This window comes from Schistocerca gregaria, chromosome 1 (genome assembly GCF_023897955.1).
Source record: "Schistocerca gregaria isolate iqSchGreg1 chromosome 1, iqSchGreg1.2, whole genome shotgun sequence".
Taxonomy (NCBI): domain Eukaryota; kingdom Metazoa; phylum Arthropoda; class Insecta; order Orthoptera; family Acrididae; genus Schistocerca; species Schistocerca gregaria.
This window is the reverse complement of record NC_064920.1, coordinates 1,160,378,409-1,160,403,775: the sequence shown is the minus strand read 5'-3', so window position 1 is coordinate 1,160,403,775 and position 25,367 is coordinate 1,160,378,409. Positions and strand designations below refer to the sequence as shown.

At 40.1% G+C, this 25,367-nt stretch overlaps 1 protein-coding gene across 3 annotated transcripts in view; it reads right to left on the bottom strand.

Moving 5' to 3' along the window:
- The window catches only part of LOC126284113 (angiomotin-like protein 2), a 143,350-nt gene that overhangs the window by 45,780 nt on the left and 72,203 nt on the right, over positions 1-25,367 (bottom strand). For all 3 annotated transcript variants that reach the window (XM_049982800.1, XM_049982792.1, XM_049982780.1), the window contains exons 6-9: positions 19,241-19,379; positions 12,861-13,146; positions 3,707-3,852; positions 240-613 (exon numbers count right to left, since the gene is read on the bottom strand). In XM_049982800.1, coding sequence (XP_049838757.1) covers positions 240-613; positions 3,707-3,852; positions 12,861-13,146; positions 19,241-19,379 — 945 coding nt within the window. The remainder of the gene's footprint in view (positions 1-239; positions 614-3,706; positions 3,853-12,860; positions 13,147-19,240; positions 19,380-25,367) is intronic.

Here is a 25,367-nt window from a genome sequence, read left to right as displayed (position 1 = left end):
GAAGCTAAGTGCACCTCTGTCCAGTCCTTCCGCCAAGGAAAAATCCCTGGCAGTACAGGAATCTGGCCCATGTGCTCCCACACAAGGGTCTGTTGCACTGATCATTTGGTTACAGAGGCGGACAGGTAGGTAGAGTGCAGGGAAATTGTGAAATTCAGAATATGCACAATGTTAGCAATTTGGTAGGGAAAAATAACTCTACAGTATTTGTCAAAACTACTGTTGAATGGTATCCTTACTTGGGAATACTAGCAGCATCAATTGCAGCTTGGCGAAGCGCACTCTCTTCCAGATATCGCTGTTCCCATTTGGCCACCTCACCTTCAAGCCGTACTAATCGATCATCACGCTCTCTCAGTTGGCGTTTTAGTTCAGCAATTACTTCGCTACTCGATGGTGCTCCATTACCGGCAGATTCTCCTGACTTGTTATCAGATCCATTTCCAGACCCTGCTCCTTCACCACCACCACCACGCTCTGAACGCAACTCTTGCTCCAGCTGCTGCCTCAGTTTTCGTTCAGTCTGCTCTCGACGCTCACTTGCTAACTGAAGTGACGATAGTGCACGCTGCAACTGAGCCACTCGTTCGACATAAACTTGCTTTTTTCGACACTGAAAAAGAACAGAGCTATATTACGTCCTGATCATCAAATTCCTGTAACCACTTTAAATTAGTGATCTATAGGTTGGAAAGTCTTTAATAATGGAACTAGTAAAGATAGTAACTCACTGTATACTTGAGAGCCTGAGTTACTGAAAGGCAAATAAACAAGCCCGAAAATCTTAAGCTTTCCGACAATCTTCAAGGAAGGAGTGTGGGAACAGGAGGGAGGATTAAAGAAAGATTGTTGATAGCTGGAACTGAGAGGCAGCAAGTGTACACGATAGGAGTGTAGTACTGGCGAGCTGCTCTGGTGCAGATAGGAGTAGTTATACATCTTCCACAATGACATGGAGGAGTGGATTGTGTCAGGAAGCCAGAAACGAGAAAAAGGGACTATGGGAAGGAAGGTTTGAGTGCAGGATGAGTGAAGTGGGGGTAATGAGGAAAGGTGTAGATGGAGATGTGAGGCAGGAGTTAGTGGAGACTGAGGCAAGGAAGGTTACAGGACTGAAGTGTGTGCTGCAAGGACAAACCCCATCTACATAATTCAGAGATACACAGGACAAGTTCTGCAGCAGCCATTGAAGTTGACCATGTTGTGCTCAGCCATGTGTCATGCCACTGGCTGGTCAGCTGTGCTCTTGAACACAGTTGGATGCTGATCATTCGTTTGGGTATAAGACTGGCTAGGGGGGTCAAGTCCATATAAAATGCTGTGCAGGAATTATAGCAGAGCTGGTATATGACAGGGTTGTGTACTCCTTTAGCTCTGAAGAAAGATTCAGAAGTAAGCTCAGCAACATTCTCAGTCTTGTTTATGTGCTTGTTGATGCTAAACACTGAGTTTCTATCTTTGCTACTTCCCTCAATTAATTAAAGTTTAAATGGTTCAAATGGCTCTGAGCACTATGGGACTTAACATCAATGGTCATCAATCCCATAGAAATTAGAACTACTTAAACCTAACTAACTTAAGGACATCACACAACACCAAGCCATCACAAGGCAGAGAAAATCCCTGACCCCGCCGGGAATAGAATCCGGGAACCTGGGCGTGGGAAGCGAGAACGCTACCGCATGATACGAGATGCGGGCTAATTAAAGTTTAGTTGTTAAAATTTTTACATTGCATTTGTAACTCAGCTGGTGTAATCTGACACTGCAATTTAAGTTTATCCTTATTTTCCCGAAATTATTATGTGATTATCAACATAAAGTTGAAGTACTCAGGTTTCCCATTACTAAACCCAGAAAAATTTAAACGAGTGTTTCAAAATGCTCAGTCATCAGTAGCTGGTTTTTCTTACTGTACACGACGACCCCACATTTCAAATAAACAAAAAGGGGAAGCAACTATATTTCGAACAACAGCACAGAAAAATTGCCTTTATTTAAAAGTTGTTAAAACTGTTCAATGTTTGCAGAAAAGTAGAGAGAAATGGTCTTGGAGCTTAAGTAAATATGTCATAGGTTCATACATGAAACATCACATCTAGAGCTCTAAGAATATACACTAAAAGACTATAATAAGAATGTGCCATACAAACTGTGATATGTTACTTAGTAAGGGGTGAGAATTATTGAATTATGTGAAATAAAATCATTATAACTTCTGAACAGTTCGCATTATGACATTCAAACCGCACTGTTGGCTGCAGAGCATGGTGCAAATTAGTATGGTATGTATGGAACGGTTTGGCAACAAAGCTCACTTTCATCAGGAAGGGTTCATCAATAACCAAAAATTAGCACATTTAGGGGAATCAGAAGCAGCATTTCACAATCGAAAAGTGTCTTCAACCACGACGGGTGACTATATGGTGAGCAATGTCCAGACACACAATAATCAATGTAATATTTCTTGATGGCACGGTGACTACCAAATGGTACATAAAAGTTTTGGAAGATGATTTCCATCCCCATTATCCAAAGTGACCATGATTTTGACAAGATATGTTTCATGCAAGACGGTGATCGCCCCATCGAAGCAGGAGTGTGTTTGATGTCCTGGAGGAGCACTTTGGTGACTAAATTCTGGCTCTGGGGTACCCAGAGAATACAGGAATGGGCCTTGATTGGCCACCATATTCTCCGGTTTTGAACATATGCAACTCCTTTTTGTGGGGATATATATTAAAGACAAGGTGTACAGCAATAACCACAAAACAACTGCTGAACTGAAAACTGCTATTCCGGAGACCAACAGCATCGACGTTCCGACACTTCAGCGGGTCATGCAGAATTTTGCTATTCGTTTGCACCACATCATCGCCAATGCAGGCATATTGACCATGTCTTTAACCTAAATCTGAATACATGTTGAATTAAGTGTGTGCATGCCATAGTTTGTAGCTATTTCCCCCACCCCCACCCACATAATTCAGTAACTGCCACACCGTAAATTCTGTTACTGAACAAACATCGAAGTACGTGAGAGATAAATTTTCAGAATGTATACAACAAACTTAAGCGGTACAATGATACGGGTCAGCTACCCACTGTTAACCAATCAACTTTATTATGCACTGATGATATGAATTCGACAATAAAATTTTAAGTACCAGGTGGTTGCAATTAAAGTGTAGCTACTTATAGAGGTCCAGTGTGGGCTGTAATTATCTTATGGTATAAAAACTTGGTAAATATTCTAATGTGTTAATGAGGAATCGATTTACACCAGAAAATCATTAGTTCCAATTTGGGCACCAAGTGTGAATCTGGCACTGTGAATGTAAGAAAGTCAAACATAAATGTTTCCGTATGTAATGTATTAGGAACGGGATGTGGGCACAAAAGGTCAAGTAAGTGAAAAGGCATAATGCTGATTTTATTATTACATAATTTGTTCAACACAAGCTCCAGAGACGTTTACAAGATGCTGTACATCATCAAATTTTCACCTGCTGGCTAAAATTGGCAGTTTTTTTCTAGCATCAGTTGGTTCTGCATTAATGCATTAGCACGTCTACCAAGTTTCGCTGCCATACAATAATTACAGCCCACATTAGACCTCTGTGTGAGTATCAGCACTTTAATGATAACTAACCAGTTACATACACCTTCCTCAACCATTCTTTTATATTATGGAAAAACATACTAACCTCTTCTTCCAATCTCACTACATTTGCCTGTGCATTTGTGAGAGCAGTATCCAGAATATCAATGTGTGTTCTCTGCTCTTGCAACGTAGCTCTCTGAGCAGCTAATTCAATTTCCTGGCGCTCCTTTGCTGCAGCAAGCTCTTTGTCTGGAAGAATGGTCATACAGAACCTAGTAATAAAGCATGTAAACAAAAGGAGGCCACAAACTATCAAATAACATTCACGAAACAAGTCTCTATCAAATAACATTCAAGAAAAGAGTCTTCCAAGAGCAGAGTTATACAAGCTACACTCGAATAACGGAAATTGTTTGATGGAACAATACGTAAAATAAAGGAAAAGCAACAAGTCACCTTCAGCAGATTGGTGTGTGACGCAAACACACACATAGTGGAACACTGTATTCTGTGAAGTGTTTCAATGCACCACACATTAGTCTGCTAACAGTGTGATCACTTCACATTTGTTTTTGGGAGATACAAGTGTGTGTGTGTGTGTGTGTGTGTGTGTGTGTGTGTGTGTGTGTACTTTTACTAGAAAAAGAGAAAGAGTTTAAAAACTAGTGCAGTGAGTGGTTACCTTCCCTTGCATTATATATTGTTCGATCCAGGAATATCCACAATTGTTTTCCATTACAAAGGTTGCCAATAAAAACATGATGTGAGGAAAGGCAGTGCGTTCCATCTTGCATGGGTAGTTTGATAAGTATGATAAAAAAGCAAAAGGAAAAGAATGTTAGTTTCATAAACAAGTCGTCTTACATCTCGACAGTCTCCTCTGTGGGATACACACTTGATCCAGCGATCCTCTAGCTTTCTCATTACATTGGAAAAATAGATTCTGACAAACTCTGCAAAATACTTATTGAGTGCAATTATTTCTCCCTCACTTGATGAGAATTTCTTCCCTGAAAGCCAAAGTTCCCAGTTCAGGAAGTTTGGGGCTAAGTCTGGTGAACAGGGTGGTCGAGGAACCAATTCAAGGCCCAAGTCAGGCACTTTCACCACTGTTATCACTGATGTTCATGCCATCCTTGGTCTTTTTTTCAGTCAACACAAGTTTCAAACAATCCAAAATTGAAGCATAATAGTGGTCAAAAACAGTTCTGCCTCTTTCCAAGTACCGTATTTTACAGACAATTAATGCAATTTTTTCTTCGAAAACTTGCCTCAAAAATTCTAGTGCATTTTATACTTGAAATTAACATAGAAATGTCCCATATTCGATTTAAAATTCCCACCTGTCTTAAAAATGGCCACATCTTCAATACCACAGCAATTTATATCTGGAAACACTGGATTCAGCTGACAGCAGCAGTGCACCGATGTGATGAACATGAGTTGCGGGGATTTGCAAACTTGGTAACACTGCTCCCTCCTCCCCCACCAACACCCAGAATGCCGTGTAGCCTATGATGTGTCATCGCAATCTATTGTACCAAAGGACATTAACTGAAAATGATGTGTGTTACAATATTTTTGCTAGTAGCTAGTTTCGTAATGGTACAAATAAAAGGCATTCATATGATGGGGGCTACAAATTGAAAGTAGTGGCATATGGAGAACAACACAGAAACAGTGCAGCTAAGTGGCTATTCAGTCCTCCCCCAACAGATAAAACTATTAATGACTGGCCGGCTAGTAAAGGAGAACTGAAAAAAATGAGCAAGACTTAATGTGCAAATAAACGATTGAATGCAAAATGGCCAAAACAAGAAGTTGACATTCTGAAATGGATTCATGGACAATGTCAAAATGGCACTGGAATTAATACAAACATGATTCAAATATACGCTTGTAAGCTAAGGCTAAGGCTACAGTGCAACTTAACAGACTTCAAGAATGGGGTTGGTTGGGGTTGGTGCTACAGGTTTATGAAGCATCATGGACTTAGCATGCGAACCAAAAGCAAAATATCTCAGAAAATGCCACAAGAGCATCAAGAGAAGATATCATCTTTCTATTGCTTACTATTCAGCATCAAATGAAAACCAGCGTGGAACTAACATATCGATGAAACTCCTCCGACATTTGATGTGCTAAGTAACAGAACAGTTGCAACAAAAGATGCTAAAACCATCTACAAAAACATGTGAACATTAAAAAATGCACTACATTGTTGTCATTTCATGTTGTACTGACTGTACTAAATCCAGTGATCATTTTCAAGAGCAAAACAATGTCAAAACCTTCTGAAATATCGCCAGGTGGTGGTGTTTACGAACATGACAAGGGCTGGACGGATGAGGCAGTATGAAATTACCGATTAACAGCGTATGCGTGAGAGGGAAAGGGGGCTTTATTGAAGATGAGTTCTTCTTGGTCTCTATCAGTTTAGTAACCATTTGAAAAAATCTGTGGAAGAGAAACTGAGATATGGACATATAGTGCTTACTGTTATTCCGGGAGGACTTCCTTCACAATTGCAACCTCTTGATGTCTCGATAAATAATACATTTAAAGTGTATATGAGAGAGAAATGAAAGGAATGGATGACTGATTAAACACAACACGAATTCACACCAAAAGAAAGTTTAAAATGACCTACAATCAAACAAGCACGTCAGTGGATAAAACAGTCGTGGTCCAGAATGAGAGGAGACATTATTGTTAAACCTATCAAGAAGTGCAGCATGAGTAACGCTCTTAATGGCAGTGGAGATCATCTTATATATGAAGAGGACGACGACGATGACGAACAGGAGGAGGAGGAGGAGAAAGTTCAGCTGACAGTTGACAATTTACAGGGATTTTAAAGGTAAGTTCAGTATTATATACTCAGAATTCTTTTTAGTCTGGCATTGAAAACTAATAATAAAGATTGTAAAAAGTTTTTTAAAAAAACACTGCTTAAAAATTAAGGTGCATCTTATAACCTGTAGAATACAATAATCAATGAGGATTATTGCTTGCGACTCCCAAAAACAAATCCCTACCAGCTGACAAAATGGTATTTGCCTTCTTGAGTGTCCATTGTTTTGACTTTGGTGTGTAATGAATGATCTAGGTTTAATCAACAGTCACAATTCAGCGCAAAAGTCTTGCAGATTGTGATTAAAAATAGCTAGACATTTTGCTGAAATGTGCCAGATACACTTTTGGTCGACAACTGTGACACCCATCTCACATACAGCTTCAGAGTCAATTCTCAGCACAGGATCCTATGCACTCGCTAAGTTGATGTGTGTGCAGTCTCAGCAATCTTGCAAATTTTTATTCGGTGGTCTTGCATTACCACATCATGGATTTTGTCACTGATTTCCTATGAGGTGACTTCAACTGGACAGCTGGAGCATGCTTTGTCTTTGGTTCTTGTCCGACCATATTTAAACTGATTACTACAAAAGTAAATCATCTTCAATGATGGCGCAAAGTCCATGTGCACTTCATCCAATTCTTTTTTTATTTGTACAACAGATCAACCCTTTAAATTAAAATGCTTAATAACAGCACAAAACTTTGCTTCTCCATTTTCAAATGCAGCAGACATACTCACTAATTCTGAGGGCTGCCAACAATAAACCGTACGCTGTAAATCGTTGAATTTCTTTATACGATTCTTTGAATAATGAAGCTGAGCAACCATGAGGGTGCAACAAAAATGTTCCATTCTTTCATGGAAATTTACTGACCAAACCATCTTTGTATGTCATAAACCAAGTAAGTGGATCACTTGGGAATTTAAAATTAGTGAGGTTATCTTTGTATTGTATTCCCCAGCTTTAGATGATAACTCCTGACATCGATGAAGGTAGTCTGAGTGTTGTAACACTGGCGAGTTTCCGACTTTTACACCCAGAAGAAGGCACATGATTAGTATGAGTATGTACAAAAATAGTGCATGCTGAGGTGACGCCCTCATCGTCCACAGATTAGGTCTGCACTTGCTGTCCAGTGTCGCTTGCTATGCCACCACTTGCACTTGACCATAAACTATGAGAAGTCGTCCTCCATGCTCTTTATTTATCAAGATCACACTTCCACACACTGCTAACAAGGGAACCTCCCCATCCCACCCCTTCAGATTTAGTTTTAAGTTGGCACAGTGGATAGGCCTTGAAAAACTGGACACAGATCAATCAAGAAAACAGGAAGAAGATGTGTGGAACTATGAAAAAAATAAGCAAAATATACAAACTGAGTAGTCCATGTGCAAGATAGGCAACATCAAAGTTAGCATGAGCGCAGGAGTGCCGTGGTCCCGTGGTTAGTGTGAGCAACTGCGGAACGGGAGGTCCTTGGTTCAAGTATTCCTTTGAGTGAAACGTTTACTTTCTTTATTTTCGTAAAGTTATGATTTGTCCTTTCATTCATTGATGTCTCTGTTTACTGTGTTTTGCGACTGCACCACAAAACCGTGCGATTAGTAGACGAAAGGACGTGCCTGGGAACTGAAAACATTTGATCGCAAGGTCATAGATCAACCAATTCCTCCACAGGAAAACACATCCGATATATTCTATACGACACTGGTGACGGCATGTGCGTCACATGACAGGAATATGTTGTCAACCCACCTAACTTGTACACTTGGTGAATGGGTAAAAAGACTCTTCTACTTTGTCTGATATAGGTTTTCTTGTGGATGTGATAATCACTCCCAAAAAAAGTGAAGAAAACATAAGAGTTTGTCACATAAACTGCAACAAATAAATGCAATAGTTTCACAGTCACACAGTTTTCCCTGTGCTCTGTCAAAACATATGTTTTTAACGTTTTCAAATTTTTCAGTGTGTAGACCGTCAAATCCTGCATATGTCCAAGCAAAGCTGAACATGTCCTGGAATTTTGGAGAGCGAAATTGATTACGTGTGAGTGCATGAACTTTGATAATTGTCTGAAAATAAAAAATTAAACTTTTCACTCGAGGGAAGACTTGAACCAAGGACCTCCTGTTCCGCAGCTGCTCACGCTAACCACAGGACCACGGCACTCCTGAGCTCACCCTAACCTTGATGTTGCATATTTTGTGCATGGACTACTCAGTTTGTATATTTTGCTTATTTTTTTCATAGTTCCACACAACTTCTTCCTGTTTTCTCGATTGATCTGTGTTCAGTTTTTCAAGGCCTATCCACTGTGCCAACTTATAACTAAATCTGATGGGGGTGCAATGGGAAGGTTCCCTTGTAAGTGTATAGGTTGTGTGCACCTATTACAGTTAGTACCATCAGATTGTTATTATCTGTAACAGGTTGTAATCTTTCTTTAATTTTCCAGGGTGGCAAGAATATTACTCCGATTCATTGTCTATTTAGGACTCTGTCTTATGAGGTGTTGTAATGCAGAACGGAAGCCACACTGTGTGTTGGTCCTCCTGGCTTGGTTGAAAGGCATCATATCTTAACTTCTTTGTAAGCATTGACTTAATATCACGGACAGAGTACATGTTCCCTCAGAACATTGTCATCAGATTTTTAATCTCCGAGCTGAGGTGCTCCTTGTTTGAAGCATTGTAGGTTCCATGTATCAGAGTGTTCAGCACAGTTCTCTTCTGAGCTGAATGATCAAACCAATAACTGTTGACTTACTGATCTCTATGCATCGGTTGTCAATATAGAGAATGGACAAGTTGTCTACCTGCTTTTCATTCAACCTACACATGTAAGAAAAGCAACTTCCTGTCCTCCTCCATCTCTGCTGTAATTTTAGGTTAGGATATATACTGCTCATATGGTCAATTAACTGCTGCGGTGCCTCACTAACAAAATATGGGCTCTCTCTTAACGAAAGTATCAGAAGAATATGCATTAAAGCTACTGCTCACTCATTTCTCCCCTGAAATTTTATAATTGTTTTGATACACCTTAACAACCATATACTTTTTTTGCAGTGGAAATTATTATGAAATAACTTATGGAACAGCCATGGGTTCACCACTGTCACCAGCTATAACTATAGCTACATTTTTAATTTGATTTCATGGCAGTTAGATGTGATGGTTGAATGGAAAGCAAATGGAGAACTTGGCCATTCCGTGTATTTAAAACGGACGCATATGAACCCATACCTAATGGGCGTTGCTTTAATCATCCCGCTCAGAATGAACACCTTAATACACAGTGCCTCAGGGATTAAAAATCTGATGATACAGTTCAGAAGGAATGGGTATTACATCCATGTTATTACGTCAATGTTGATAAGAAAACTAAAATGTGGTGCCAGGAAGACCAACAGTGTGTGGCTCCCATACCGCAGTGCAAAAATTCTAAGATAGGTAGAGTTTTAAACAAGCTACAGGTCAGATCAATCTTCCTGCCACCTGGGAAAATTAAAGAAATGTTGCAACCTGTTAAAGATAATCTTGGTCTGAAGCTACAATGGATTTATAGGATTTGTTGTGAGCATGGCAGCAGTTGCGAGACAAAGCCAATTTGCACTATTGCTGATCGCTGTGTTGAGCAACAGCATGGCTTTAAAACACAAAAAATTTGAAAAATCAGCAGTGAGTAAGCATAGTCTGTTAAGTAAACAGACGATTATACCTGAATAAATGCATATTCTTGCTCACGCATCAACTTTTTGGACTCATTATCTAGGCAGCAGCTGAAATTAAATTATGTGATAACAATGTTAATACACGCACAGCTTATGCGCGGCATTTAGCAACACACAGAAGCAAGAACTTGATAAAGAAAGAGCACACCTGACTTATCTTAGTTTAATGTCCAATGTTATTAGTGGTGATGCAAGCGAAGCTTGACAATGAGTGCAAACCTAATCAACGAATGCAGAGGGTGCCACCTGAGCACAGACCATATCTGTGACAATCTAGCCAATCAGATACCTTCCTCCGGGCATAAAATTAGGTGCCTCAAAAGTTTTATGACAATGAGAATTAGTACCTGATGGTGATGACAGACACAATCATTGAAATCTTGGGATTTTATCTGAACCTGACGTGGCAAGTTAACCAAAAACATTAGGCATTGTTTGGTAGCAAAACAATGTACACAGTTAATATTAGCTACACTGCCAATGAACTGGGGCCAAGTCGCCCATTTAGGATCAGACAGACATAACTACATTTTTGCCACTTTCGAGCTGATAGTACCATAAGGTACATGGAATCAAGACCTATGTTACAATCAAACGCGCATAACTCTATCTTATGTGGTTTCCATTTTAGTTGTCAACATATCTACATTTTATGAAAAATAGTAAAGATCAGACAGACGGGAAGAGCTGATCAGTTTTTAGACCACAGGTCGCAGTGTTAATCTATGAAATGGAACAACTCTGATCCTAACAGAACTGTTAAAAGTTGAATATTTTAAACATAGCTGCACAACAGCAACAGTTTCACGTAATAAAATTATAAACATCTGCCCAGTTGCAGTGGGTAAAGAAATTCTTTACCTAGGTGTCGACAAATATAAATTTGTCTTCTTCAGAAGGTAGCCCAAGGACAATGAACATCATAGCTTACATTAGAAAAGTATGAAACTTTTAAGCCAAGAATAAATTTTAACGCAAATTAGAGAACTCTTGCATTACAGAAGTATGGTAACGACCGGTACTTACAATTTTACATTAGTAAGGACTAATGTACCATCGCCGTTTTTACAATTGTCGCCATAGATCCATGTGTCAAAAATAAAATATTGCCCTAGAATTAGGTTTTGTCATGTAAATATAAAATAGCTCATGGACCTTGCAGAGCTCACAACTGAGTGTACTTGGTGAGCGTAGTTACTCTGAAAACAGGGCAGGTGGCGCTCGTGCCGAGAAACGTGCTAATTGGCGTACAAAGGCAACGCGTAAATCATCAGTATTAATAATGTCCTTAGGTAAAGTAACAATAAAAAGGAAGGAAATTAACACTCCCGTTATAACAGTATGGGAGCATTGGTACAAATAATTTAGTTATACATCAAAAAAGCAGGTGGCGCTTATGCCGAGAAACTTACGCCCAGTGGCATATACAGCCAAAATATAAAAAATTACATTACTTTATTAGTGAAGCCCAGAAACGGTATACATGTCAGAACTTTAAAATTGACAATAATGGCTCTTGTCAAGAAAGAATTACGAACACTGGTACACGATCCTGTTAATACACATTCACAGGGAAAACAAAAATTTTAGAGCCAGGCAAAATCACATAAGGACCGATGTAGTAGCAAACATACATCATGACAAAACCAACTTTACATAAGGGGTAGTGAGCTTAAAGCACAGAAGGTGCATCAGAGCTTCCTGAGGAAATAAACCACTAAGGTTACCAGCATTAATGTTATACTGTAAACAGTATAGGTTTAAAGCCTTCGAAAAATTCTCTACAAGCAAGGTTCAACTGGTCGTTCAGTATATTACCGTCCTTGAGCTCAAGATGTTTGAAAATTTGTAACTCTTCCCACAGGTCTAATCTATGCCCTTTGTCTTCTCTGTGTAAGATAACATTGTCTTCTAAATGTTTTGGTGTATGGCTGGCTATCAGGTGGTGTTCAGCAAAAGTATAATTGTGTATATTCATTCCTTTTTTACCTAATACATGTTCTTTATATCTTGTTTTCTCAGCTCTGCCTGTTTGACCAATAATATGAAGGACAGTTGTTACAGGTTAGTTTGTAAACCCCTGAATTGGAAAACCAATTGCCAGCAATCTCTACTGAATATGCAAGATTTCTCTTTAAACTGTTATCTGTAGAGAAGGAGACGTTACAGTTATATTTTTTCATTACAAGACTTTTATCCTATACGATAAATTTCCCACGAAAGGAACAGAAATAAATTTTTTAGCTTCTTGTCTATAAGTGGGGAGGTGGTTGTTCAAAGTCGAACAGTTTTGGGAAGTTTTCTTACTGAACATGTTATCAATCATATTCTGATTGTACCCATTATTAAGCGCAATCGCTTTGACGACATTCAGTTCTTTTTGTTGATCAGCAAGTGATAAAGGAGTAGTTACCATACAGTGAATAGAAGAATGAAAAAAACGCCAGTTTATGAGCTTTTGGATGAGTTGAGTCAGCAGGGATGACATTATCTGAATACGTTTCCTTACGCAAAATGTTGAAAGTGAAGGAACTATTCTGTAAATTGTTAAATCAAGAAAGTTAAGTTCAACTTTTCCATTCTGAAGTTTTTTGTGAAGGAAATTTTTTATCTAAACCATTGAAAGTATTGAAGAGAAATGATAAAATGTTACTTACTCTGTGTGATAAGTTGGGCAACTAGTATTTCTCGTCGATTGAGTTCTTCTCTAAGGCGTGAATCGGCAGAGTGCTCTGCAGCAGCTGCTACTGACACTCGGGGCCCTGTTAGAAGCTGTGCAGACAGTAATTCAGCCTGTTCTCTAAGAGCACGGTTTGCTTCTTGAAGCCGCCGCACTTCTGTCTGCAGCTTAGTGCGAGCAGCACGCTCTAGTCGCTCACGACGCTCTGAACCCTGGACTAGTTCTTCATGTGCTCTGTGTACTTTGGCTATCTCTTGCTCCAACTGAAAACATTATAGATGCAATAATTTCATTTGTAAATGTCCTTAATTCAAGTGCATGAAGGTGAGTCATATAATAGAATTAATAATTAGCATACTTTCGCTAATTTTTGAGGTTGCTCTAGGATTTTTGTCACTTCACAAGCTCGTATGAAACTTCTTTGATTAAAATTTTTCCTCTGTTACCATCATTAAGAAGCAAGCACTGTTAAGACCCTGCAATAAGTTTTGTTTGCTGTTTCCTCAATTACAACTGTGTGCAACTGAATACTGACTTTGTATTTCCCTAGATATATGACATCTTACAACAGGGTGTACATGAAGACAAAGGAAAAAAAAAATTCCCAATTTCCCGGTTAAAAATATACTTTTTCCATGTTAAGCAACAGTATACTTTTCCTCGGAACTGTAAAACCTATCAATCCTATGATTGATTATGGTTTTATACACCAGCATAGAATTTCCCGGCACTTTAGAAAACGAAACTCAAGAAGGGGAGGGGGAGGGGGGGGGGGGGGGGGGGGGGGGAACACTTTTTGAAAAGATGTTTTATGTGGAGCAATTTCGTATTATGAAAGCATAAATTCAAATTACACCAAACACTACATGTTACTTTCCAAAGCATTGAAATCGAGTTTACGATACGCTTCTGTAAGTCAGTCATAGCTCTTGTCATGTGATCTCGCCAGCCGACGACAGTGGATATTCAGAGCATAGGACACACGATGTAGTAGTCAGCCAACAGCAACATCACTGTTAAGTAGTGCGAAAATATAAATAAGTAAAAGTTAATGGTTTAAATTAATATGCATAGCGTTGCTACAAGAAAAGAAAAGTTTTCACGTATAATATTGATGTCGAAGATTAATAAGCTACAAGCAAAGCTAAGCTTTCACATATAATGTTGATCTATTTTGCACGTGTTACATTCAAGATACATCCCACAAATGTGCCAGTAGAATTTTTAACGACGACATAAATGTCTGAGCTTCTGGGCATGAAATTCTTTTAAATATTGTCCTCCAACAGTTAATTTTTAAATGAGAGTCAAACACTCTGTAATTTAAGAAATTCATTGTACATTCTTGCACGTAGTTAATCTAGTGTAAAAGGAAACCCTTTTGAAACAACCTTTCATAATATTTTCCTGTGTCCAGTTAGAAATAGGTTCGTTTCAGCAGTTGCCAGAGAGTACCAGATAACAGGCATCACCACACGTGCGCAGATACGATGACGCAGGAAGCCCATATTTTCGTATGTGTAAAACATTAAAAGATCTTAATTATGTCATAAAAGAAACAAGACATTAGAGGATATTGAACATCGGAATTCCGTGAACCATACTAAAATGCATAATTCAGCTTAAAGTGAACATCCGTACGTCCAGATTTGCATGTAAATTTTCTTGGAGTACCAGTACTGTATTATCTCATGTTTGGTTCTTTATTATGGCATAATGCCATACAAGCCAGAAGATGAAAACACGCACCTGAAATGTGGTGAACAATTGAAACTAGCCAATAGTGTGGAATTAAACACTTCGTTTCAAATAAATTGACTGCCTCAGTGGAAAAGATTAATAAAAAGCCCAATTTCTTTAGCATACTGACAAAAATAACTTCATTGTTCTGCAAAGCAATTAATGTTTGACTGTCACAAAGGTGGAAATAAAATAAAATCTGACACTAACAACATTTTAGCCTTCCGTAATTATGCGAATGTATTTTAATTCACTTGATAGCTCCTGGCCACAGAAATCCATTTTGTTTTCATTTGATGTCAGAGCAATAAACTAAGAGGAAACAGCAAAATCACTAAACTTAAATATGGGTCACGTGGAGACTACCCACCACCCCACAACAACTCAGACTTCTCTGTGCATCAGCCCCGCATCTACGATATTTTCGAACCGTGGCAATACTAGCTAGTCTGCAGACATATGTGCAAGTTTTGTGTGTGTGTGTGTGTGTGTGTGTATACTGCTGACAAAGGCCTTAGTGGCCGAAAGCTATAACTGTGTGAATCTTTTTATGTGCCTATTGCGACTCAGCATCTCCACTATATGGTGAGTAGCAACTTTCCTTCTCTTGTATTGTTAGACGTTAGGAAATAGTTTCACATTTCATTCATAAGCTCGTCCAGGTTCTCAAGCATGTGATCGAAAAGTAGTGTACGGAATTTTGAAATAAATTTCTAATTGTCATATTCTTCCATATTTTGTGTGAAGTCCCCGTTTCTTCTCCTACCTTGTTCTAACAAACAATCTTGTCATCACTAATTCTGTAACTATTCCTGCCAGTGTCAAAACTTGTTCTCCGGTTAACTTCACTAACCCTGCCACAATCACCTGTTTAATTATCCTGTGTATTCTCCGGTTAGGCATTATTATGAGTTCTAGTGTAGTGGCCTGGCCAAAAATTTTCTGTCAAAATTAATTTTCTTGGATACACCAAGAAAATAATACCTAATCTTTCTTACCTGTTATTCCTGTTAGTCATTTATTTCCATTCTGGCAATTTGAATCTATGGTTTTCACTAGTAACTATAACAACGCTGATCATTTGCAAACCCAATCAACCACATAAACAGCGATTGGCACTCATCAATTCAGCTTTATTTCACTCAGCTCGTATAGCCCCACCCTCTGTTGTCTGCAGGAGAGTTTATTTCTAGATGCAAAGGGGATTCCTCTGGCAGAGACATCACGTACATTATGCACGCATTCATAAATCAACTTATGATTCATTCATAAATCAACTTAGAATGTGTTCAAAAACCAACAGGGATGCGTTTCAAAGTCCTATGAATAATCGATAGACCGAAGTGCGCTGGATGCTAGACTAGACACTTTGTGAAACAACTTTTTTCCCCTCAAGAATATGCACATGTAAGGCATTTTTTCATTAAGTGTACTGGAACATCGGTGAAAGGATGTGACTCTGGATGTCTACATCAGCTTTAAAGATCATAAAAAGGCCTATAACTGTAAAACAGAAAAAAACACTAATAAAACAATCAATAATCTGGTACTGATTGCAATGATTTACACGTAATCACTAACCTATACTGGTCCAAACTGCAGACGTCAATACTGGTCAAGGAACTTCAGACCAGCCTCAATAATGAAAGGTGTTCATCAAAGCCCTGTATCACTCCTCTTTTGTTCAACATTTATACTTAAGTAATTTTTGAGAAAGCACCAATGAAAAATTGTGGAGGGCTCACAATAAAAAGGAATGTTATTAATCACATCATAGCAAACAAGCTACAGAGGCTGAACAAAAACATGTAAACATCACGAGAAATGTTTGCCTGAATATAAAGTCGGATATTAGGCAAGCCTGCATGCTGTGCTGTGCCACAGAAGGCACCTATTCAAGTCCTCAATATGCTGCAAGTGCCTGTCATGGTCAGAACAGTGTTCTGTGTAGTCAGGAGTGCGTTATGTTAGGACCAAGTGACTTCAAACTCATTGTGGTACTCATATGCTGGATGCTTCCACAACCTAAGAGCAGAATTGTTTAGTGTTTAAAGAAGCACTATATTTATACTGTGTATTATCAGCACAGCCACAATATAGATGAAAGTGCATGCTGAGTGATCATGACAGATGGTCACTAAAGAGGATTGTGATGAAAAATAGGACGACAACAGTCACGAAAGTCACTGCAGAACAAATTGGCGCACAAGCGAGCATTATCAGCACCAAAACAACACAAAGGGAGCTCCCTTAGTAGGACCAGCTGGAATTACAAAACCACACATCAATGATGCAAATGCCTGTAACAGGAAAACACGGTCCCAAAGCCATAAAACCTGGACAGTGGAGCAATGGCAGAAAGTCATTTAGTTGGCTGAATCTTGTTGTACACTGCTTCCCACTTCTGGGTAATTTTACAACCCACAAGTAAAACATGGCAAGTGGTTGGAATGATTTGCCTAGCCATAGCGTGGTATTCCATGGGCGCTACGGGTGCTCTGCAAGGTTGTATTAGTGCCAAGAGTTATGTGATCATTTTGGCTGATCAGGTCCACCCCATAGTATGTTTGTTCCCCCAATGGTAATGCTGCACTCCAAAACAGCATGGCCCCTGTTCACACAGCTCTCATCATCCAGGACTGAGTTTGTGATCATGAGTATGAATTGTTGCAGCTCCTCTAGCAACCATTCACCAGATTATGTTATTATTGCGTCTCGACTTACCTATCACCCCTTCAAAGATTAAAATCATGGTATTCTTCAAAAGGGAAACCCAAACAAATCTCACAACACAGGGTAACATTGGAACAGCCCAGGAAACAATTCATCAACATGGAGAAACAGAGTGAAACCACAGTTTGCAATTGAGAAGCATATTTCATTGATGCTCTGCTCTCGTTTATGGGGGTGTGAAAGATGGACCTAGGACCCACGTACTGAAAAATGAATGGAGGCCTTTGAAATGTGTGTGTGTGTGTGTGTGTGTGTGTGTGTGTGTGTGTGTCGTCATCTCTAGTATATACCTTTGATACGGGCAATGTCCAGTGATGTGGTTGTTCATTCTATGAAAAAGCAACATGAACAGATAGATTATAAAACAAAGAAAAAACAATGCCAGGAACATATTACGATGGGCAAAAAAATCAATTATCAAAACATACAAATCCATCCAAAAATTCCAAGACTGATTTTTTTTCCAGTTGTAAAAGTGACATCAGCACAGTAACTATACTGGCAGCTTGAATTACAGATGTCCTTTTCAATCAGTACAGATGTATGTTCAACCAGTCACTAGTGAACAGACAGTATGAAGTAGTGGACACGCGAGCACAGCGTTTCAATCTTGTCACATCACAAATTGCAATGGAGCAACATGCCTACATCCAGTGTTCTCGAATTTTCCAGAATGTTTTGGAGAAGAGAAAAGTGTGTGCAAAGTTTGCCTCGCACATCTTGAGTACTGAAGAAAAACAATGACACATAGACACCTGTTGTGATTTGACTGAAATGCAAAACACGAACAATTCTTTTCTGGAAAAAAAAATAAATTATAATGCATGACTAGACTTCTTGTTATCACTGTAAACCTGCCACAAAACAAATAAGAGCAGAAATTCAGATTAAGTGTCAATGTTTTGATAACCACTGACATTCCAATGTGCGATTTGGACAACATCTCGAAGAAAGACTTTTCTGACAATTTCACACTGTTGCATGAATGTTCTGTGCATTGAGTAGTTACAGGAGACTATGTAGAACCCCGAAGTATTAAAACCATGATCTTAAATTTTCTCTATTTCTTTTATTAATCCAGCCTCAAAATGTTTTGGACTGATGGGTTATTGTTGAAGGAGACAGAGAGACTCATGACACAGACATTTGGAGATGGCACAGTAATATGCCAGAAAAATCTTTCTGTGATGCACTGTCAAGATCAGTGGATCATCAACCTTTGCAAGGAGATGATAGCTTAAGAGTTTGGATTTTTTATGAACAATACTTCAACTATTGGTATACCCTTCTGTCGTAAGCTCAACAAGCATATCTAGGACAATTGTTCCTGTGTAGGACCATTGTCAAAACAATATGCACAAAAACTGAATGATCAACCTGTGTGGATTAAGAATAATTCCCACTCACCACAAGCGGAAGCGGTCTGTGGCAGACAGGTACAGTTAAATGTAGGCAATTAAGGAAGCCGCACCTTAAGACCCAGAGATGACAGTAGTGTGCACGTGCACGTGCGTGCGTGCGTGCGTGCGTGTGTGTGTGTGTGTGTGCATGTGCGTGTGCGTGTGCGTGTGCGCCTGTGTGCGCGCTCCTGTGCTTCTACATTTGACAGAAGACTGTCCAAACTAATAATATTCAACAGCCTATCTTAAACGTGCCTCTATGTATATTCACTCTCTCTCCCATGCAGATCTTATAATATTTCTCCTTTCCAGAGTCGTAATTCTGTCTGAATTTAAAACTTAACAACTGTTGTCAAACTACAGACATTTATCATAAAGCGCGGTACCAAATTTAATACAATTCATAGCTCCGAAATTCAATAAAAATTGTCATGCAAAGAGAGAGTGGGAGGGAAAAAAAAGAAAAAAAAAACACTGGATTTACCTTCTGTGATTTTGCCACTTTTTGATAGCAAGTTTCAAGTTCTAATTTTAGCGAGCTATTTTCTTGGATCAGGATTTCAACCATTTCCGCTGGTGGCCAAACATCCCTCCTCACATCCTCACGTCCATTTGTTTTTGGCCTGTAACAGAAAGAGTTTGCTTAATTCTTTTTCTCTCAAGCAGCAGCATCGATAAAATGTAACCAACAATTACAACTAACTCTCACATGACAATGTGAAATTCTGCTAGTAATACAAATAACTCTTTCTGTTAAGGCAGTAGCCACAAAAGACTGGGTAAAAGTTGCCTGTTGGAGTTTGGTTACTGTGGAACTTGAGATTTATGTTTCATGCTGTATTCAGGCTCTGATGAAATACATAAAACACAAAAATGGCAAAAAAAAAATTGCAGATCTTCTGGACAAAAAGCAAAAGAAGGAATGAGAACAAAAATAAAGTGAGACGAAAAAATAAAATTGAAGAGCCAGAGAACTGAAATCTAGATGGTGGTGGGAACATGCCAACTTGCACAATGTAGACGAAAAGTATTGTTCTGAATCATAACGGGGGGATATATATATATATATTAAAAACAAAGATTCCAAGACTTACCAAGCGGGAAAGCGCCGGTAGATAGGCACAAAGAATAAAACACACAAACACACACACACAGAATTACAAGCTTTCGCAACTGGCGGCTGCTTCGTCAGGAAAGAGGGAAGGAAAAGGAAAGATGAAAGGATGTGGGTTTTAAGGGAGAGGGTAAGGAGTCATTCCAATCCCGGGAGCGGAAAGACTTACCTTATGGGGAAAAAAAGGATAGGTATATACTCGCACACGCACACACGCATATCCATCCATACATACACAGACACAAGCAGACATATTTAAAGGCAAAGAGTATGGGCAGAGATTTAAGTCAAGGCGGAAGAGTGGAGGCAAAGATGATGTTGAATGACAGGTGAGGTATGGCGGCAACTTGAAATTAGCGGAGATTGAGGCCTGGTGGATAACGAGAAGAGAGGATATATTGAAGGGCAAGTTCCCACCTCCGGAGTTCGGATAGGTTGGTGTTGGTGGGAAGTATCCAGATAACTCGGACGGTGTAACACTGTGCCAAGATGTGCTGGCCGTGCACCAAGGCATTTTAGCCACAGGGTGATCCTCATTACTAACAAACACTGTCTGCCGGTGTCCATTCATGCGAATGAACAGTTTGTTGCTGGTCATTCCCACACAGAAAGTGTCACAGTGTAGGCAGGTCAGTTGGTAAATCACGTGGGTGCTTTCACACGTGGCTCTGCCTTCGATCGTGTACACCTTCCGGGTTACAGGACTGGATTAGGTGGTGGTGGGAGGGTGCATAGGACAGGTTTTACACCGAGGGCGGTTGCAAGGGTAGGAGCCAGAGGGTATGGAAGGTGGTTTGGGGATTTCATAGGGATGAACCAAGAGGTTACGTAGGTTAGGTGGACGGTGGAAAGACACTCTTTGTGGAGTGGGGGGATTTCAGGAAGGATGGGTCTCATTTCGGGGCAGGATTTTAGTAAGTCTTATCTCTTTCCTTTTCCTTCCCTCTTTCCTGACGAAGCAGCCGCCGGTTGTAAAAGCTCGAAATTCTGTGTGTATGTTTGTGTGTTTAATTCATTGTGCCTATCTACCGGCGCTTTCTCGCTTGGTACATCTTGGAATCTTTGTTTTTAATATATTTTTCCCATGTGGAAGTTTCTTTCTATTTTATATATATATACTGGAGAAACCACCATTTGACCAAAATTACAGTGGCCTCCTTCCGAGCCTGCTGATGTATGCTTTCTTTAGACTATGATGTGGTACAATACTCAGGAATCTTTTATCTAAACTGATTCTGCTTGCAGCATTCTAAGTAATCATACTGAATGGTGTAGCGAGGACAGAAGTGACCTTTCTACAATTTGCCACAAAAATTGTGTGCCATTAGGTGAAAAGTAACTTGTAGGTAACCTGGATGCAAAGAGCAAGGGATAAAAGGTATTAACATAAATAAATAGATGAACAAGAATGAAGAAGACAGAATAACACACCAGAATGAGATTTTCACTCTGCAGCGGAGCGTGTGCTGATATGAAACTTCCTGGCAGATTAAAACTGTGTGCCAAACTGAGATTCGAACGCGGGACCTTTGCCTTTCGCGGGCAAGTGCTCTACCATCTGAGCTACTCCAGCACGACTCACGCCCCGTCCTCACAGCTTTACTTCCGCCAGTACCCGTCTCCTACTTCCCAAAATTCACTGAAGCTCTCCTGCGTTCAGAGTAACACACACTTACAAAATGAAAGAATTTGCCAGCATCTCTCATGTCCATGGTCCTTCTACCATGAAACACTGCATTTCTCACTGTCACCAATACCCCAACATTTCCTAAAATATCCTTTTGGTGTGTGGTACTCCTGGTGTGTTGGCTTATATTTAAAGAAGGGCAGCAGCTTCAATACTACTTAAGTTTTCTGTGCTATTAATTGCCAAGGCAGTGCATATAATTAACTGCAGTTGTATGGTTACCTTAAACCCCCTCTCCAGTCACCCCCCCCCCCCCCCCCCCCAAATCAAACAACCTGAGTCAGAGTGCTAGGGTTCCACTGTCCTAAATACTCATTCTCCCTTTATTATATATATATATATATATATATATATATATATATATATATATATATATATATAACAAAGATTCCAAGACTTACCAAGCGGGAAAGCGTCGGCAGACAGGCACATGAACAAAACACACAAACACACACACAGAATTACTAGCTTTCGCAACCGATGGTTGCTTCTTCAGGAAGGAGAGGGAAAGACGAAAGGATGTGGGTTTTAAGGGAGAGGGTAAGGAGTCATTCCAATCCCGGGAGCGGAAAGACTTCCCTTAGGGGAAAAAATGGACAGGTGTACACACACACACACACACACACACACACACACACACACACACACACACATCCATCCGCACATACAGACACAAGCACTGTAACATCAGAGGGCCTTTCACAGACAGCCTTTCACACATGTCCAGAATACAACTGAAATACTGAGTACACATTCACACTCATTTCACACTGTCTGTCAAAATTCACATTGCCCACATATATTCTGGATGAAGTAGAAGAGCAAAATTGTGTGTTGTTTTTGTCACATTTCATATATATCCTAAACTCTGGTTTTGGAATGTGTCAGTATAAAAAGTTAAATACAAAGTACAAACAATATAACATTCTCTCTTTGATAAATTTGATGGAAGATACAGAAATAATCTGCTTTATAAAATAGGCTCTATAGCACCTAGGGACAAGCAAGCAGTCTGGTAGTAATGGAATAGGAAAACTTTTGCTGGGAAGCAGTCCTGACCTCTCCCCAAGCAATTTCCATACTTTTGCAGCCTTGAACAAATATATAAGTGGCCATCTATTTGGTTTGGTCATAGAGGTGCACTCCTGGGTACAATCATGGCTCCACAGTCAACCACAAAGATTTGTCCACTAAGGAATTGACTATCTTGTTTCTCAGCGAGATAAATGTATTAACAGTTACAGAGAAACTTTTGAAATAATAAACAGTTTACACATTTTTTCTCCAACTAACTCATTTTAATTTGAATGCCCTTATAACAGACAAATTCAATTCAAGCTAGACTTGTCAAGGACCTACTCTCCTTTTCCCAATCCTTGTAACAGGAACATGTATCTGCTACCAATCCTTCCAACCAAAGCCAACATAATACCAACACTGAACCCTGCCTCTTCCAGTTCATGCCACTATCCAACCATGACACCCCCCCCCCCCCTTCCAGTAAACCCATACCTCTAACTTGACTTCACCATCCTTCCCCAGATCTTTTCCTAACAGTAAACCCTTACTTCTAACTTGACTTCACCATCCTTCCCCAGATCTTTTCCTAACACCACCATACAAAAAAGGACAGCCATACGCAACCTGAAAACAGATACTGATCGTATCATCCTACCTAGAGCAAAGTTTCCACCACTGTTTTATGAACTGTACTGACTACTGATGGTAGGCTTCTACAAACTGTCTGACCCCTCCACCCATAATCTCTGCCAAAACGATCCCACCCCACAAGTACAACATAACTTCAATCCCTTCTTAAAGCCTTAGGCCTTCCCAGAACTTCCCACCTGAATTCATTTCCCTCCTCACCCCTAAGACACCTCACACAGCCACCTTCTATATGCACCCCCAAATCCACAAACCAAACAATCTTGGATGCTTCATTGTAGCTAATAATTGTGAGCCATTGACAGAATTTCATACCTCAATGACCAACACCTACAACCAACTGCCCACAATCTAGCCTCCCTCGTCCATTTAACAACCACTTTCTTCACTACTCTCCACCATCCCCAACCCCTGTCCTCCTGGATCCCTACTCATCAGTGTTGAAGCCACCTTCCTATACACCTATGTCCCTCATGCCCATGGCCTTGCTGTTCACAAACACTACCTCTCCCAACATCCTTCAGACTCCAAATTCACTACCTCAATCCTCATTCAAATTATTCGCTTTATCCTAGCACCCAACAACTTCTCCTTTGATTGGAAGTATACAAACAAATCTGCAGCACAGCCATGGGCACCTGCATGGGTATCTCCTATGCCAACCTGTCAATGAGCCATCTAGAGGAAATCCTCCTCCCAAAACCCCGAACACCTGGTCTGGTTCAAGTTCATTGATGGTATCTTCATGATCTGGACTCAGGGCTACAGCAACCTATCCTCATTCCTTCACAACCTCAACACCACCTCTCCCATCCACTTCATCATGTCGTCCTAAAACTAACATGCCATATTCCTGGGCACTGACCACCTCTTTCTTCTCTGATGGCTGCATCCCTACCTCTGTCCACATTAAAGCCACCTATCAACAACTGTACCTGAATTTCAACAGTTGCATTCCTTTCCACACAAAAAAGTCTCTTCAACAACCAGGCTACCTGGAGATGGTGTATCTGCAGTGAAAAGAGTTCCTTTGTCCAGCATGCTTAGGGCCTCACAAAAGCCTCATAGACACCATCTCCAGACCTATACTGCAAACAGATCTACTGTACCATATCCCCACACAGCCCAAACAACCAGCTACAAAGAAGTGTCCCCACTCATCAACCAATACCACCCCTGGCTGGAAAAAAAAAAAATTCCTCCTTTGATTATCTAAACTACTGGCCATTAAAACTGCTAAACCAAGAAGAAATGCAGATGATACACAGGTATTCATTGAACAAATATATTATACTAGAACTAACATGTGATTACATTTTCACACAGTTTGGGTGCATAGAATGCGAGAAATCGGTACCCAGAACAAGAACCTCTGACCTTAATAACAGCCTTGATACGCCTGGGCATTGAGTCAAACAGAGCTTGGATGGCGTGTACAGGTACAGCTGCCCATGCAGCTTCAACACCATACCACATTTCATTAAGATTAGTGACTGGCGTATTGTGACGAACCAGTTGCCCGGCCACCACTGACCAGATGTTTTCAATTGGTGAGAGATCTGCAGAATGTGCTGGCCAGGGCTGCAGTCAAACATTTTCTGCATCCATAAAGGCCCATACAGGACCTGCAACACGCGGCCGTGTATTATCCTGCTGAAATGTAGGATCGAATGAAAGGTAGAGCCACGGTCATAACACATCTGAAATGTAATGTCCACTGTTCAAAGTGCCATCAATGCGAACAAGAGGTGACCGAGACGTGTAACCAACGGCAGTCCATACCATCGCTGGGTGATACGCCAGTATGGCGATGATGAATAAAGTCATCAAACACTGATGCGACCATCATGATGCTGTAAAAAGAACCTGGATTCATCCGAAAAAAATTACGTTTTGCCATTAGTGCACCCAGGTTCGTCGTTAAGTACACCATCGCAGGCACTCCTGCCTGTGATGCAGCGTCAAAGGTAACCGCAGCCATGGTCTCCAAGCTGATAGTCCATGCTGCTGCAAACGGCGTCGAAATGTTCGTGCAGATGATTGTTGTCTTGCAAACGTCCCCATCTGTTGACTCAAGGATTGAGACGTGGCTGCACAATCCATTACAGCCATGCGGATGAGACGCCTGTCAACTTGACTGCT